The following is a 16,271-nucleotide window of genomic DNA, read 5'->3' on the forward strand; positions in this document are numbered from 1 at the left end:
GGGGGCTACTCTTCGTTGTGGTGCGCGGGCTTCTCACTGCGGTGGCTTCTCGTGTTGCGGAGCACGGGCTCTAGGCGCGCGGGCTTCAGTAGTTGTGGCACATGGGCTCAGTAGTTGTGGCTCGCGGGCTGTAGAGTGCAGGCTCAGTAGTTGTGGCGCATGGGCTTAGTTGCTCCGCAGCATGTGGGATCTTCCCGGACCAGGGCTCGAACCCGTGTCTCCTGCATTGGCAGGCGGATTCTTAACCACCACGCCACCAGGGAAGTCCCTGGTACTCACTTTTATTGGCGAGTCAGTGGGTAAAGAAGGAGGTCCAGCAGAAGGGGATGGAGAGGAAATCTGCGCCAGCCAGATCGCCCTCATTTATGGAATGGGGGACCTGAGTTGGGCAGGCATGGTGCCCTCTGCTGCCGCCTGGTGGCTGAAGGGAGCAGTGCCGCCTCCCCAGCCCTGCCTCCCACCTCCTGAGCCCCCTCCCCCCTGCCGTTGCCAGATAGATGGACAGACTGAGCGTTTCCCCCTCTACGCGCAAGCTGTCCTCTCCGGAAATGAAAGCTTCCTACACCCCCTCCCCATGGCCCCGGCGGGTGTGCCCGAGAGAGTCAGCTGCCTTTGGGGCAGCCCAGCTGCCAGGGACGCGGGGTGAGGGCCAGCAGGCTTCTCGGCCACCGGCCGCCTGCCCCGAGTGGTCCGTGCCGAGCAGCCGGAGTACCACACCGTCTGCTACAGGCAGTGGGGCAGCTCTGCGCGTGGGTGGCGCACAGGCTCTCTCCAGCTGGCTGGGCCCTGGGCCTCACGTCTCTGTCTCTGCAGACTGTTCGCAGGCCCCCCCGTGATTCACCTGCTCTCTCAGCGACCCTGATCCCCGGCTTTAAACTCACAGCCTCTCTGCTCTGGCATGGGGACTGCTGAAGGCCTGTGTCTGTAACATCCCTCCCTCTGGCTGCTTTCCTGTCCTGGCACCCAGTACAGCCTCTGTGACCCGTGCGTCCAGAGGCATCAGGATGGGTAGGTGTGGGCTGGAGGGAGCAGAGCGAGGGAAGGGGCTTCAGGCTACTGCACAGCTCATGGGAACCCGCTCGTATCAGGTCCACGGCATGGGCAGGGAGCAACGGTTTCAACTCTTTAAAGTGCCCAGAGCACTGATTCAGGGGTGTGAGGGTGTGTGTATGTGTGTGTCTGTGTTCGTGTGTGTGTGCGCGTGTACATGCTCGTGTGCGTACGGAGCAAGTGCTGGTTATAACTTGGGGTGTTTTCATCTCATCTCTGGCACTGAGTTTTAAACTGACGGCCCGAGCGGGCAGCTATGATTTGTTTGGCCAGTATGGCATTTAAAAAAAATCTAAAGTAAATGCCTTAGGCCCTCTCCATTTAGCCACAGGCTCCACCACTCCCTATTACCCTTATCCGACCTTCTCACACATTCATAACCTGTGCCCTAGTGGGAGAACCCAGAAACCTTGCTTGAGCAGAAGCGGGAACCACAGGCCAGTGGTCTCCGGAGCCCTGGTGCCCGGAAGGGGGTAGTTGTCAGACAGCCACCAACCCCGGCTTGTTCACGTGTGGACTCGCAGTCAGTAGACCCTTTCATGCTGTTTATTAATCCCGGGTCAATCCCCCTCCCACCAGGCCCTTCCCTTTCCCAAAGAAGGGTGCTGGCTAAGTTTATTTCCAAGCTAGGTCTAAAGTGTCAGGCCACAGAGCGCCCCGCCCCCCCCCCATGGCAGAGTGGACGCCAAAGCCCAGAAGAATGCGGCTGGACTTGCTGCAGATTTTGGGGTCACCTCTGTCTCCGACCCCGTCTGTCCATCCAGATGTGCTCAGTAATCATCCCCCTTCTCCCTTACTTTAGGCAGGCGCATTTTTACCTGACAGGCACTCCTCCTCTCTGTGTCCCCGCTTTCTTGGCGCCTGGAGCTCTTCCTGGGAATCCGCCGCCACCCACATCCTCCCCAGGCTGGGCTTCCTGCCGAGCTGGCTCTCCAGGGCCACCGGTGGTGTCCCCTGCGCTCACCTCAGTTCTCCTGTATGTCCGCCTTGCCGAGGCTGAGCCTTGGTGCTGGCCTGGGCTTGGACTCTCCCCTCCTGTCTCAGCTCAGAGCCCCTCCCTCTGTCCGGGTGTGGGTTGCACCGTGCAGGAGCTGAGGAGTGGGCTAAGGTGTGCTCAGTCCCCCGCACCCCCTGCCCCTGGGCTGGGAGAGCTCTGGGAGCTGAGGAGGGCCTTGAACTCTGCTGAGACTGGGGCCCCCAACCCTTCATAAGTGGACTCTGCATTTGCAAGGTTGTGGTCTGTGTGTGTTAGGCCGGAAGGGCACCTGACCAGGGCAAATTGCTCCCCTATCCAGCCTGCCATCCCCCTTTTACAGCTTTTCCCACCCACTCCACACAGAGCGCCATGAGAGAGGAATGGCCTGGGCTCCCCGCTCCAGCTCACTTCGCAAACCACCCTCCAGGTCCAGGCCACCTTGCGGCAGACCCTTAACTTCTGGTCGGGGCGTCATGCTGCTCTGCCCCCCCGGGGACAGAAACATCAGCTGTGCCCTCCCGCTCTGTCCCCGTGCTGCCCAGGGATGCAGGCTCTTGGGCCTCAGGTCAGAACCTCCCCTCCCCCCAGTCAGCGAGAGAGAATGCAGGCCGTTCAGCCTGTGGGCCTTGTAGGGCCTCAGCTGCCGAGATGAGGGGACTGGGCTTGGGAATGGGCTTGGGGGCAGGGGAAAGGAACAGGATCATGTCTGGGGTGGGCAGGGGGGAGGCAGCGGGACACAGACTAGGAGGCCTGGAGGAGAGAGGTGTGGGGAAATATAATCACGTAATCACAAGGCTAGAGCTCAGCTCCCTGGAAAGGCCTGCACCTCGTCCTCCAGTGGCCAGGGGTGCAGAAGGAGCTCCCTGGGTAACGTTGCAGCCCCTCCACCTGCTGTCCCCTCAGGCCTTGTAGCCAGCCTCCAAGACGGCCCAGCACCCACGCGCGGTCCACAGGGATATGGATGGACTGAGGCGGGTGACTTCTGCAATGGGTCTAGAAGCCACTGAAGCATCCACCTTGATCTCTCCAATCACTCACCCTGGGAAAAGCCAGTTGCCATGCTGTGTGGACACTGAAGCCGTCCAATAGAGAGGCCCCCACGGAGCCACCCCCAAGAGTCCACCAGTGAGTGAGCCACGTGGAAGTGGATCCCGCAGCCCCAGTGAGCCCGCGGATGACTAGGGGCCTGGCCGACATCGGCTGCGACCTCATGAGGGGGCCCTGAACCAGAAACGCCCTGCTAGGTGGGTCCTGAATTCCTGACCCAAGTGAGAGAGAGTGAACTGTATTGTTGTTTTAGCCACTGAGTTTTGGAGTAACTTGTTAGGCAGCATCGATAGCTGATACAGCCCCCCGGCTTCCCCGGCTAGATGAAGCACCCTCTTTGAGGGTCTGGGGAGGGGCGGCCTTGCTGCTGTTCTTCCTGCCTGAGCCCTTTGCCTTCCTCTACAACCTCACCACTCCTGACCCACACAGAGCCCTCGCTGACCCTGGCCTTGCCCTGTTCCGTCTGCTCTGGGGCAGGTGAGGGCCTGCTGCCCTCAGCCTCACGTGCCCACTCCCCGACGACCCAGCATGCCTGGCTTCCCTTCAGGGTTAGCTGCTCAGGGAAGTGACGAGGGCTGATTGCACCCGACAGGGGTGAAAAGCTGGTCAACCACCCATCAGGAAGACGGCGCGGCTGAGGCCGGCTGGTGCCCGGGCCCTGGGGCCCTGCACGCTCGTACTTTCTGCTTCCAGTCGGGCCACCAGCCAGCACGGCCAGGTCACTCGCTCTTGTGCTCTGAAGGGCCCTACTGTCATGCAAGGGGTCCAGGAGGTGAGCACAGAATTGCCAGGTGATGCCACAGAGAGAGAGAGAGGGGAGCCCTCGATGGCAGGGGTCCCTCCGCAGGGTCAGTGCCCAGCCCCACTGCTGTAGCAAGAATCCAGCCGAACTCCGGATGCAGCCGCATTCTGAGGCTTTGCTGCCCACACCGTCTCACTGAAAGGGCCTGGCCCTGAGGCCAGAACTCCCATGATCCACGGTCACCAGCAGTGGACAAGCCCCTCCCAGCGAGACTTAGACTCCCAGCTGCAGGAGGAAGTGCAGGTGGCCGGTCCAGCCTCAGCAGTGCATTTGGATCTGGGTCTGTCATCCTGGGGAGGGTCCAGGAGGAGGGTGGGGACAGGGACAGAGGGTGGCCAGAGCAGGCCAGTGGGACAGAGGAGGAAGGGCCCCTCACCAGCTGCCGGCTTTTCCTCTGAATTAATTCTAATGCTTTTCCCCCTCTTGATTCTGTAGGGTTTTTTACATAGATAATCAGACTGTCAGGAAATACTGATATTTTGTTTCTCCGATCCTCGCTGCTTTCATTTTTTTTCTTGTCTTCCTTCACTTGGTAACTAGAAGTGGTGGTAGCAGGCGTCCTTGCCTCTTTCCCAGTTTGAAAGGAATTCTAACGTTTCAACACTAAGTAGGATCATTGTTGTAGATTTTTGATAGATACGATTTATTAGGCTATGAAGTTTTCTTCTCTTCCAAGGTTGCTGTTTTTTTTAAAAATCAAGAATAAGTGTTGATTTTTAGCGATTGCTTTTTCTGCATCTATTGAGAGGATCATATTGTTTTTCTCCTTTAGTCTTTAATATGGTGAATGATACTGATGGATTTTTAAAACATTTAACCATCTTTTTATTTTTTATTTTTATTTTTTTATGGCTGTGTTGGGTCTTCATTTCTGTGTGAGGGCTTTCTCCAGTTGTGGCAAGCGGGGGCCACTCTTCATCGCGGTGCGCGGGCCTCTCACTATTGCGGCCTCTCTTGTTGCGGAGCACAGGCTCCAGACGCGCAGGCTCAGTAATTGTGGCTCACGGGCCCAGTTGCTCCTGATCTTCCCAGACCAGGGCTCGAACCCGTGTCCCCTGCATTGGCAGGCAGATTCTCAACCACTGCGCCACCAGGGAAGCCCTTAACCTTCTTTTAATTCCTGGGACAAACCTTAATTTGATCATTGTGTATGGTATTTTTGTAATTCAATGCTAGATTCAGTTTGTTAATATTTTGTTTAGAATTTTGCATTTATGCTCACAAGCAAGAGTGACCTAGAGTTTTCCTCTCTCATATTGTCCTTGTCTGGTTTAGTTTTTGTTTTTAAGTTTATACTAGACTCATAAAAAGGCCTTTGGGAATTTTCTTTCTTTTTCTCTTCTCTGGAAGAGTTAACAAGAGATCAGAACTGTCTCTTCCTTGAATGTATAGTAGAATTTTATAAAATCATCTGTCCTGGGGCTTCCCTGATGGCACAGTGGTTAAGAATCCACCTGCCAGTGCAGGGGACACAGGTTCTTTCCCTGGTCCGGGAAGATCCCACATGCCGCGGAGCAACTAAGCCCGTGCGCCACGACTACTGAGCCAGCGCTCTAGAGCCCATGAGCCACAACTACTGAGCCCATGTGCCACAACTACTGAAGCCCACACACATAGAGCCAGTGCTCTGCAAAAAGAGAAGCCACCGCAATGAGAAGCCCGCACACTGCAACGAAGAGAAGCCCCCCACTCGCCACAACTAGAGAAAGCCCGCAGACAGCAACGAAGACCCAATGCAGCCAAAAGTAAATAAATAAATAAATTTATTAAAAAAAGTCATCTGGCCTGGTGCTGCTTTTTAGGGAGGATGGTAAATAGATTTTAAACTACATATTCAAATTTCTTTAAGGGTTATCCATCTCACATGTTCTACTTGTTCCTGAACGAGTTTTGGTAAGATATTTTCTAGAATAATGTTCGTTCTGTGAAGGTTTTCAAACTTACTGTCATAGGTTTGTAGTTTATTTGTAGTATTGTCTCTATTCATAAGAAAATCTCTGCGGGACAACAGTCCCACTTCTTCACCCTCAGGTCTTTTCTCTGGGCCGACTCTCTCATGATCGTCTTACCAGAGGTTTGTCAATTTTATTAGTCATGCCCTAGAACTAAATTTTGGCTTTGTTAACCCTTTTTATCTTATATGTATTTTCTGTTTCATTATTTCTGTTCTTGTCTTTATTATTTCCTTCCTTTTGCTTACTTTGCGATTATCCTGTTGTCTTTTTTGTAACTTTTTTTTTTAATTAATTTTTTTATTGGAGTACAATTGCTTTACAATGGTGTGTTAGTTTCTGCTGTACAGTGAAGTGAATCAACTATATACGTATACATATATCCCCTCCCTTTTGGACCTCCCTCCCACCTCCCCCCAAATCCCACCCATCTAGGTCACCACAGAGCACCAAGCTGAGCTCCCGGTGCTGTGCAGCAGGTTCCCACTGTTTTACACATGGTAGTGTATTTATGTCAAACCTAATCTCCCAATTCGTCCCACCCTCCCCTTCCCCCGCTGTGTCCATATGTCCGTTCTCTACATCTACGTCTCTATTCCTGCTCTACAAATCAGTTCATCTGTACCATTTTTCTAGATTCCACATATATGCATTAATATACCGTATTTTTCTCTTTCTGACTTACTCCACTCTGTATGACAGTCTCTTGATCCATCCACATCTCTATAAATGACCCAATTTCGTTCTTTTTTATGGCTGAGTAATACTCCATTGTATATATGAACCACATCTTCTTTATCCATTCATCTGTCGATGGACATTTATGTTGTTTCCATGACCTGGCTATTGTAAATAGTGCTGCAATGAGCATTGGGGCACATGTGTCTTTTTGTGTGTGTGGTTTTTTTTTTTTTTTAGTACTGTGGGGTTTTTAAAAATTTATTTATTTAATTTATTTATTTTTGGCTGCATTGGGTCTTCATTGCTGTGCACGGGCTTTCTCTAGTTGTGGCCAGCGGGGGCTACTCTTTGTTGTGGTGCGTGGGCTTCTCATTGCAGCGGCTTCTTTTGTTGTGGAGCAGGGGCTCTAGGCGTGCAGGCTTCAGTAGTTGCGGCACATGGGCTCAGTAGTTGTGGCTCACGGGCTCTAGAGCGCAGTCTCAGTAGTTGTGGCGCACGGGCTTAGTTGCTCTACAGCATGTGGGATCTTCCCAGACCATGGCTCGAACCCGTGTCCTCTGCATTGGGAGGCAGATTCTTAACCACTGCGCCACCAGGGAAGCCCTGCATGTGTCTTTTTGAATTATGGTTCTTAGACAGTCCCCTTATCCGTAAAAGGAAGCAGCTAGGCTGACTGTTACCGCCGACCTGGGTTCTTGGATTCTTTAATCAATAGAAATTGTTAAGAGGCCAGACAACAAATTCAGGCAAGGCTTTATTGGGGCTCATGCTGCAGTAGCATGAGCTGAAATCAAGTAACAGATTCCCTCGGCGGGGTAGGGGGGAGTAGGGGGAGCTGGCCCCTTAAATGGGGTGAGGGTATGGATGGATGGGTGGATCGGGCGGAAGGGGGTGGCTTAGGGGGTCTGCCCACCCCCGTGGTGGTGCTGTGTGCAGGGATCGTGGCAGGTGGGTTTTGGCCTTTTTGTATCTTACTGTTCATGATTTGCCCCAACTGTGCAGGCATGCAGTTATTTTTAGTTCCTTATAGTTTCTTTGTATTCTGTTGTTTGAAGAGAGCAGACGTTTGTCCAGGTGCGAGCACTGCCGTGAAGGGTCCCACGTCCCACATCCCAGCCTGTCTCATAACCTGTTTGCTTCCAGCTCTGACATCCGGGGACTCTGTGACTCCCTGTGGGGGAGGGAGGCTGCTTCCTACCCAGCTGTCTTGGGAGGAAGAAGGACTGGGGGTTCCTGGGAGGACAGCAGGTCTGTCCAGGGGGTTTGGGAATGTGGGGATGTGAGCCAGCTCCCCTGGTGCTCTCCTTCCCTGTGGCCAGTTCCCACAGTTTTTCCAGAGTTTGCCTTGAGGTTTTAGGGTCATGGGAGCAGGAAGCACTGAGGTGCTAGGGGCTGGCTAGTGGGGTGAGGGCGCCTGGTTCTCTAGGGAAACAAGCCACCAGACCTGCAGGGGGGAGGGGAAGAGGGGGTGAGGAGAGAGTTCCCATCCCTCCTCCCCATCTCCTGAGCCCAGTTCCCTCAGTCTCTGGCCTCCTCCAGAATGGAATTTTCCTGGCAGGACCAATTCTGCCTCCAAGCTGGGGCCTGGGGCTGATCCTGGGCCCGGCTGCCTTCCTGGGAAGGGGAGGGGTGCAGATAAGAACGCAGCCTGCAATTCCAGGCCACTTGCCTCGGGAAGGGTCTCTCCCAAGGCCAGCAGTGCTGGCTGTGGCCTCTGCAGGCCAGGCTTTGCCCTGGGATAGGGGGCTCCCGCTGGCGCCCCGATTGGCATCTGGCCCAGTGGCCATGTCCTCCTCAGTGGCTCGCTCTGGGGTCCAAGGAGATGGAGCTGGAGGGAGGTGAGTGGAGCAAGTGAGGGGACCCGCTGTCAGGCAGCTGCCAGGTTGCCAGGGCCATGTGGAGCCCTAAAAGGAAGCAGCCCGAGGGTCAGGGCGGCGGGGAGCCAGGGACAGAGCAGACGTCCCTGCAGAGCCGCGTCCACGAGCGGTCAGAGAATGATGGGCCTGCGTGAGCGGCCCTGGGTGATTCCTCCAAGGGCCTTTCTCCCCGGTGTCTCAGCCCCGGCCTAGCCTGCACCTCCTGCTCTAAACCACCCCCATCCAAATGCCTTCCCTCGAGGTGGCTCAGCGTTAATTCCATCCTGGGTGTCCCCGTACGGTGATTGGTGGTGACTCCTGGAAAGCAGTGATCAGTCAGCCACGTCTGTGAAGGCGGGGAAAGGGGTGTGTCTGCCAGCCCTGCTGTAGGAGAATCAAAAGCTTCACCTATGAAAGCTTCACCTAGTTCACGCAGAGATGAGACAGGTCGGTTGTCAACCCCAGGACCAGGTGCTAATAGGCCATGGGGTCCATCCTGTTATTATTCTGAATGGCCAGCGGGAGTCCGGGAGTCCTTGAGTCCGCTTGGACTGAGGTGACCGTGAACAGGTGGACAGCGCGGGCTGCAGGCCGGCCAGGCCGGGGCTGGGCTCCTCCCTGCAGGAGCCGCTCTGGACAGCAGCTGCCGGGTGCCGGGGCGGCTTTCCTTGCTGCTGGGCTGGTCTCCCGGGCCCTCCTACTGCCGCCGGCCCTTCGCGCTGCTCCCACCACGCAGCCTGCTGGAGCCGCCCGGCTGTCCGCTCCCCCTCCCTTCCTTCCCCGAGAGCATGGTGACCATCTGTCCTGGGTTTCCTAGGAGAGGCCCATTTTATCATTTCCTCAGTTAAGGTGGTTTTATTTATTTATTTTTTTAAGACTCTTTTTTTTTTTTTTTTTTTTTGATGTGGACCATTTTTAAAGTCTATTGAATTTGTTACAATATTGCTTCTGTTTTATGTTTTTTGGTTTTTTGACCGGGAGGCACGTGGGATCTTAGCTCCCCGACCAGGGAGACCAGGGAGGGATCGAACCCACATCCCCTGCACTGGAAGACAGAGTCTCAACCACTGAACCACCACGGAAGTCCAGGTGGTTTTAAAATGCATTTAAGATTTAGTAAGAATTTTCAGCTAAGTACATTTACATATCAGGAAATATATGGCAGACTGTCCTGGTTTCTGCCTCATTCCACACCTAGAGGTGGTCTCTGAGCTGCTCACCTGCCCCCAGACCCAACCTTGACCTTGTTGAATTTGCTCCCTCACAGAGGCTTTCCTTGACTGTTTGCTCTAAACAGCCCCTCCCATCACCTCTATCGCACCACCATCCACTGTGTGAAAAGATTGGTCCATTTGTGTATTTTGGACGACACCACCCAACATGAACCCCTGGAGAGCAGGCACTTTGCTCAGCCCATCACCGCACATCCCCCGCCCCTGGACCAGTGCTGGGCGCACGCCAAGCACCAGATGTTCCTAAGCTTGTTGGGTTTTCCCCGTTCTAGCACTGGCATCTTCTGGCCCATTGCTCTCAGCCAGAAACCTGTGAAGCCTGGGCCCCCTTGTTGGAAGCATTCTAAGTCAGTGGCTGATGAGTCTGAGGTTCCCCTGTCTAAAGGGTCACTACAAGAAAGAGGCACTGACCATAACTCTCCATCTGTATGGCGGGTGGACCCAGAGGGCCTGGGGCACCAGAGGCTGTCTGCCTTTCTACCGGAGGGCTGGCCCCTCCTCCTAGATGGCCTCGAGGCCAGAAGACTTGGAGAACGGTGCCCCTTCCCATGTCCACGCCCCATGTCCCCACACAGACAGCAGCAGTCCCATTTGGCCCTAGGCCCTCTCCCAGGCTTGGGCTGAGCCGGGTCCCCTCAGGGGTGCTCTCGAGGGACCAGGCCTCGGCTTCCTGGGTCAGAAAGTTCTCAGGATGGGACAGGTCAAAGCCGGCTCCAGGCTTCTCCTGGAATTTCCCGTTTCCTGGAAGGAGGGTGAGGTCATGTTCCTTTTCACTTTAACGGGATAATGGGGCCCAGCCTGGGGTGCTGTCTGGATTTCTGGGTGTTCAGAGGTCTGGTCACCAGGAGAGCTGGATACCCTTTTTGTAGGTGTCCCCGGACCAGCCATCCCGCCCAGTTGATTCTCTCCCTCGGTGCCTCAGCTTTGCTGTAAGGCTTCTCCTCTCCCCGCTGCCAGGAGACGTGGCCCTGGGGCACGCCCCCGCCGTGGAGCCTGATCTGCGCCTTGCGCGCGGCGTGGGTGCCGACCGAGCGCCCTGCGCGTCTCTGCAGCCCGGATTCCAGTCCCCTCTCGGGCACCGCAGTCACCCACGCCTGGGCGGGACCTTGGCATCCCTTCCAGCTCCAGCAGGGGAGCCGGCACGCCTCGGGCTCCGTAAGGGTTTGCTCCACTCCACTCTGCGGCTCTGTGACTTTTCCCAACAATGTGCCCCCAATCCTTTCACCTGGGCCTGTTCCCCTCCACTTTAGGAAGGGTATACCCTGGGGCTTCTCATCCCAGACCCTGTGATTAGAAGGTCGGGCTTCAGAGCTGACATCTGGTGAAAATCACCCGAGGCTGATGACCAAATGTGGTCAGTAGGACCTGCCACCCCAGCATACCCTCAGCCTCCATCATGGAAAGCCGAGCGGGGCAGATGGAGTCCTAGCCCTCTGAACCCCCACTCTGCTGGGGTGCACGTTGGCCGTCGTGGTGCTTCCTCCCCCCAAAGCTGCCCTGGTCGCCACTGAAATCTTCTCTCTTACCAGGCTAGAAGGGGTGTGTGTGTGTGTGTGTGTGTGTGTGTGTGTGTGTGTTTGTGTTGGTGGGGGTCACTCTCTGGCCCTGCACCCCCAGGTCTGACCCAGCGCCCGCCCATCAGATGGCTCCCGGCACCTAGCCCCGTTTGTTTAGGAAGGGGCTCCCTAACCGTGTCACAGGGTAGCATGGAAGGGGTGACACCCCTGTGGCCAGAGGAGGCCCAGCTGCTGCCCTGGGCCCTTGCGATCTCGCCAAGATTTGATCTGAGGTGGAGCCCCCTCTTGGAGAATGAAAGAAACAGAACCGACACAGTTTGCTCAAGTGACATATTTCAATATAATCTCTAAAACTCTATGAATTGAACAGATAAAATACCTCTGGGCTATTTTGTTACAAAATATTTGCCATTTGGATTAGGTGCTGGGTGCAGCCGCCCTGCCTTTCTTTCCCTAGAGAGGCTGCTCTCTGACGGGGGAAGGGTGTATGCAGGGGGAGGGGTGCAGCAAGGATGTATGTACAGCAGGACATGGGGACAGACAGACCGACGGTTATGGGGAAACCTACTGGCACAAAGAGACGTCTGGCAGGCAGGTGGGGGGGACAGGTGGGGCGGCGGCCAGGGGCCTGGGGCTGGTCACGTGGGTGCCTTTGCACACAGGCAACCAGGCTTCCAGGACGAGCTCCAGCTCTGGAGGTGGGCTGGCCCCAAAGCGGGTGGGAGAGCTAGTTTCACCTCCCGCTCCTGATTCTGGAGTTGGGGCCAAATGGATAAAACCGGGAGGGGGCCCGGTCCCCAAAGTAAGGCCTCGAGTGTCGATATCGCGGGGCCACCTTGGGGTCCTTGCGCGTGTGCCCAGGAGGCCGTGTCAGCACCCCACCGCCCCCCTGGCCTGGGGGTGAGCGGGAGGCCCGCGAGCATTTCCAGCTGGGCCCTCCGGGGGGTGGAGGCTCTGACGTGGCCGCAGCCACGGGGAGGACACGAGGCTTGTCACAGCTGTCTGGGGGCTCGGCTCTGGGGACGGGCACGGAGACGGGTCCCAGCCTCAGCCTGCTGGCCGGCCAGGGGAGGGAAGTTACCGAGGCCGGGAACCCTTGCTTCCCCGACTGCGAGGAGGCCCCGCCGCACCCTGCCCCAGGCCTTCGGGGATTCAAACCCCTCACAGCTCAGAACTCGCCCCACATGCCGCTGACCCCGGGCTGGTGTGCTTCCTCGGCCAGGACTCCAGTGCCGCCAGCGGGGCCCAAGGCAGCCACCGCAGTGACCGGGGCCGGCGGGGAGCCCTACCCAGGGGAGGGCACGGAGATACCAGAGCTTCCGGGCCCGCAGAGAGACGCTCCACGTACGTGCCAGCCCTGAGGTGCCTGCTGGTCCCAACCTGGGAAGTCTGGGCGTCAGCAGCGTGGGAGGGGGGCACCGTGTGAGCAGGTGACAGGGACCCAGTGGCTGGGACTGTGCCCCCATGGCTCCCACCCCATAAACATATCTAGCCACTCGTCACTCCTCTTGCTTCTGAACCCACGCCCTTGCCGCCCAGGCCTCGGGCACTGGGTGTGTGAACCGTGCGCCCCATCGGTCAGCCGCTCTGCCCTGAAAGGCTCTGATCGGAGCGACCGTGTGACAGAAAAGACACAGGAGAGGGGCCGGGACAACAAGGACGGGGGCGGGGCCGGGGGGAGGAGACAGCAAGTGGTCACACGTTATGGACACCCGGCTGACGGAGACAGGGCCAGAATACACTCGCTAGGGGACAGCATAATGACGCCTGGCGATCACACACATACACACGCAACTAGGTCACCTGGGATCTCTGAGAGCAGGGGGAGTCCGTGCCTCCTAGCAGCCCGGGGCCCCGCAGCTGGGCTGTGGGGTAGGGGTCGGGGAGGAGCAAATGCACTCTGGATCAGTATTCACCTCCACCTCTCGGGATGTCTTGGACCTGGGCTCCGAGAGGGAGGGGACCTTAACGAAGGACAGCAGTGAGCTGTCGGCTGAGGACCAGAGGAGGGGCCAGCCTGGCTCGGGACCGACAGTCCCTGGAAGGGTACCCCCCCGGGGTCTTTGAGGCGGGGCTGCCTGAGCCCGGTGGGGCTGCACAGAGGTTGGCTCTGATTCTGCTGGGCTCTGGGTTGGTCAGCGAGCCCTCCTGGCTCTCCTTGGCGATTTTGAAGGTGTAGGGACTCTTCCCCCTGCTGCAGGCGGGCCTGCTGCCTTCTGGGGTACGGGGGGCGGGGCTTAAAGGGCTCGTTGGGGACGGCAGCGGGGGACACGCCAGGCCTCTGGAGCACCTGCCGCTCCCGCCCACTTCTGCGTCCACGTCCCTGGTGGAGGCCACGGAAGTCATTCAGGAGGGGGCCTGGCCCTGGGCCGGAATCCTGCCTCTGCTGGCTACATTCGCCCCTGGGCCCACCCCTGCCCCTCCCCGTTTCTGCTCCGATACTGGGAGGACCTGGATCTCCTATGTATGTGTTCATGCCCTGGGCGCACTTTGCACTGGCTGGGTATGACTTAGGGCTAGAGAACAAGAAACTCTTTAAAAGGTGCGTTTTGTAGATACGTGACCTCCTGATTCCCTGGTTCTGTTGAACTGACCAAGAGAGAGCTGAGACGGGTGCCCCCTCCCCTCCCCCCCTTTCCCAAAGCTCTCCTGAAGTCTCGGCAGCCCTGGGCAGGCAGCGCCCCAGCCCCTGAGAAAGCAGGAGAGGCCCTGGGAGGAGGGGAGTCTGTGGCCAGGACAGCCAACATCCCTGGGCGCAGAGGAGTCGCCTCCTGAGACTGCCGGGCTTGGCGGGGCAGGGGGCAGCAGAGGGAGCCCCCTTCTCATGCCTCCCCCTGACCTGGCCGCTCCAGGGATCCAGGGCTGACTGTCCCCCACCCAGCATGGCACCCAGCGCTGGGGCGGTGAGCCAGACCACCTTCTGTCTAAGGCTTGGGTGCTGGCCACCCAGCCCTCAACGCCTGGCAGACTTGGCCTGGAAGCCGGATAGGCCCTCAGTCCCTGTTCCAAGTGGCCAGAGTAATGGTGGGGGGAGAGGAGGCCTGGCCGTGCCTGGCTGTGTTGGGCCCCAGGAGAGTGAGCGGTGTCTGCAGATTTGGGGGGAGGGTCGCTCAACTGAGCAAGGGAAGCTTGGGCCAAGCAAACCAGGTGCCAGGGACTGGGATTCTCTCTCTGAAACGACAGTGGTGAGTGGCCAGGAAGGCAGCGCGCCGGGCGTGGGGAGCAGCGGGGGCCCCGACGCAGCCCCCCGGACAGCAGCGTAGCGGGCGTGGCCGAGTCTACACCAGGCTCCTGGCGCCGCTGGAGCAGCGCCGGTGCAGCAGGGAGCCAGGCGGGCAGAACTGGTGCGGGTGGTTGTAGGGGGGCGGGGCGGGGGGCAGGGGCAGCTGGTGGGCCGCCTTGACGGGGGAGCCCGGGCCGCCCAGGGGCGCGGAGCTGCAGGAGTCGGACGAGGACGAGGCGTAGCAGGAGAGGGCCTGGCTCAGCAGGGGCTCCATGCGGGCCAAGCAGGGCTGGTCCAGGACGATGACCTTGACAATCTGCTGGCACTGCACCAGGGTCCCGGGGGCCGTGGGCGGCGGTGGTGGCAGCAGAGGGGGCTGCGCCCTCAAGGGGCTAGGCTGCAGGTCTGGCGCTGGTGCTCCCCTCTCGGCCCCCAGCCCGGAGTTGTGCTGGGACGTTTGAAGCCTGTTGTGAATTGACACCTAGTTTAGAAACAGCCAGAGAAGCGTGAAATGTTACAAGACTAAGTCCCAGCTGCTAGGACTGGCCACCCTGGGCCTCCCTTCCCCCCCTTCCCCGGCCCCTGTGCCCACCAGGGGCTCGCAGCCCTCACCTCGGCCCGCTCCCCATCTCTCCGCCACCCAGAGGGCACCCAGCTGCCAGGCAGAGGCGCTGAGCCTGGGTGGAGTCCGGAGACGCTGTGCTCTACCCCGGCCTGAGCGGCCTGGCTCCTTCTGTGGGATGGGCGGCTGGACCGATGGACTCAGGTCCTGCTGGGTGGCCCTGGGCCCCGGGTGGGCGCCCACCCGCCTTCCCACCAACCTCGAGCTGGAAAAGCAGGGGTATCTGCCTGCGCCCTGCCTCCCAGGGGTGTGTGGCGGACACAGGGACAGAGGAGTCAGGTGGCTTGGAGCTTTGCAAGCCCCTAACCCTCCCACCAGCTTTTTAAAGGGAGGCCTTCTCATCACTGTGAATCACAAAGGTGTCCAAACCCTGGAATGCCAGGGACCCCGAGGGGTGATCTGGACCTGCCCCATCCTCCCAGACTCCCCAGGGCCGTGCCCACACATTCAAGAGCGGCCAAGGCCAGAGCCAGGTCCCCAGCTGCCCTTCTGGCCCAACCTGGGCCCTGGAGAAATCTGTCCCGCTGCAGGAGGGGGAACCCAGAAAGGGCTCTAATCTTTCCCCCTTGGGTGGGGCATGAGGGGGTGGCCCATGGAGGGCACTGGGAACTAGCCTGGCCTCCTCTTGCTAGCAGGGGAGGTGGAAGAAATAGGAGGATTCTGGAAGGAGAGGGGTTTCATTCCTCATCCCTCAGGCTCAGCAGCCTGTAGATACGGCACACGATCCCCTCCCGACAGCCGGGCCCTTCAGGGAGTGGCTGAGAGCCTTCTCTCTGTGGATGTGCTTGGGTACCACCACCCAGGCCGCTGCTCGGTGCACGGGGGGGCGGAAACCGAGGCTGCAGGGGAGGGGATGCTATGGCCAGGTCTAGACCAGGAGGGCCCTGCCCTAAACTATCTCAGAGCCCTAAGCCAGCAGATCCTGACCCCATTTACTGGCAAAAGGTGCAATTTCTGGGACGCCCCCTCCTGGGTCCGGGCACTGCCCTGGTGGGCTGCTCGGCTCTCCAGCCCCGTTCCTCTGCCCTTGGGTTTTCACAAGCCCCCACCGCCAAGCTCCGCAGGCTGCAGGCTCCACTCTCCATTCTCAACCTCCAGCCTCAGCAGTGTGTTCTAAGCCTGAGCTTCCCCCCGCCTCCCAATCAATCAAAGGAGCCCCGGAGCCCCTCAGTGCCCTGCCAAGCCCTGGGGTGGGCCGAGAGCAGGGCTGCGTCCACCTCCCTCTCGGGGAGCCCTCTGTGGTCCTCGCTGGGACAGAAGGCTTCTGTCCACTGCTGCTGGGGAGGGGTGGGTGCGGCTCCTTTCCCCACCTG

At 58.3% G+C, this 16,271-nt stretch overlaps 1 protein-coding gene across 6 annotated transcripts in view; it reads right to left on the bottom strand.

Annotated features, from left to right (window-relative positions):
* Positions 1-11,429: 11,429 nt before the first annotated feature.
* IQSEC3 (IQ motif and Sec7 domain ArfGEF 3) overlaps positions 11,430-16,271 on the bottom strand; it is a 100,579-nt gene continuing 95,737 nt past the window's right edge. For 3 of the 6 annotated variants that reach the window (XM_082349060.1, XM_082349059.1, XM_082349062.1), the window contains one exon: positions 11,430-14,817. In XM_082349060.1, coding sequence (XP_082205186.1) covers positions 14,392-14,817 — 426 coding nt within the window. In that variant the 3' untranslated portion in view covers positions 11,430-14,391. The remainder of the gene's footprint in view (positions 14,818-16,271) is intronic. The other 3 variants (XM_082349061.1, XM_082349063.1, XM_082349064.1) reach the window with 3 other exon arrangements.

The sequence above is a fragment of the Balaenoptera borealis genome (assembly GCF_965194805.1).
Source record: "Balaenoptera borealis genome assembly, chromosome: 13".
Lineage (NCBI taxonomy): Eukaryota > Metazoa > Chordata > Mammalia > Artiodactyla > Balaenopteridae > Balaenoptera > Balaenoptera borealis.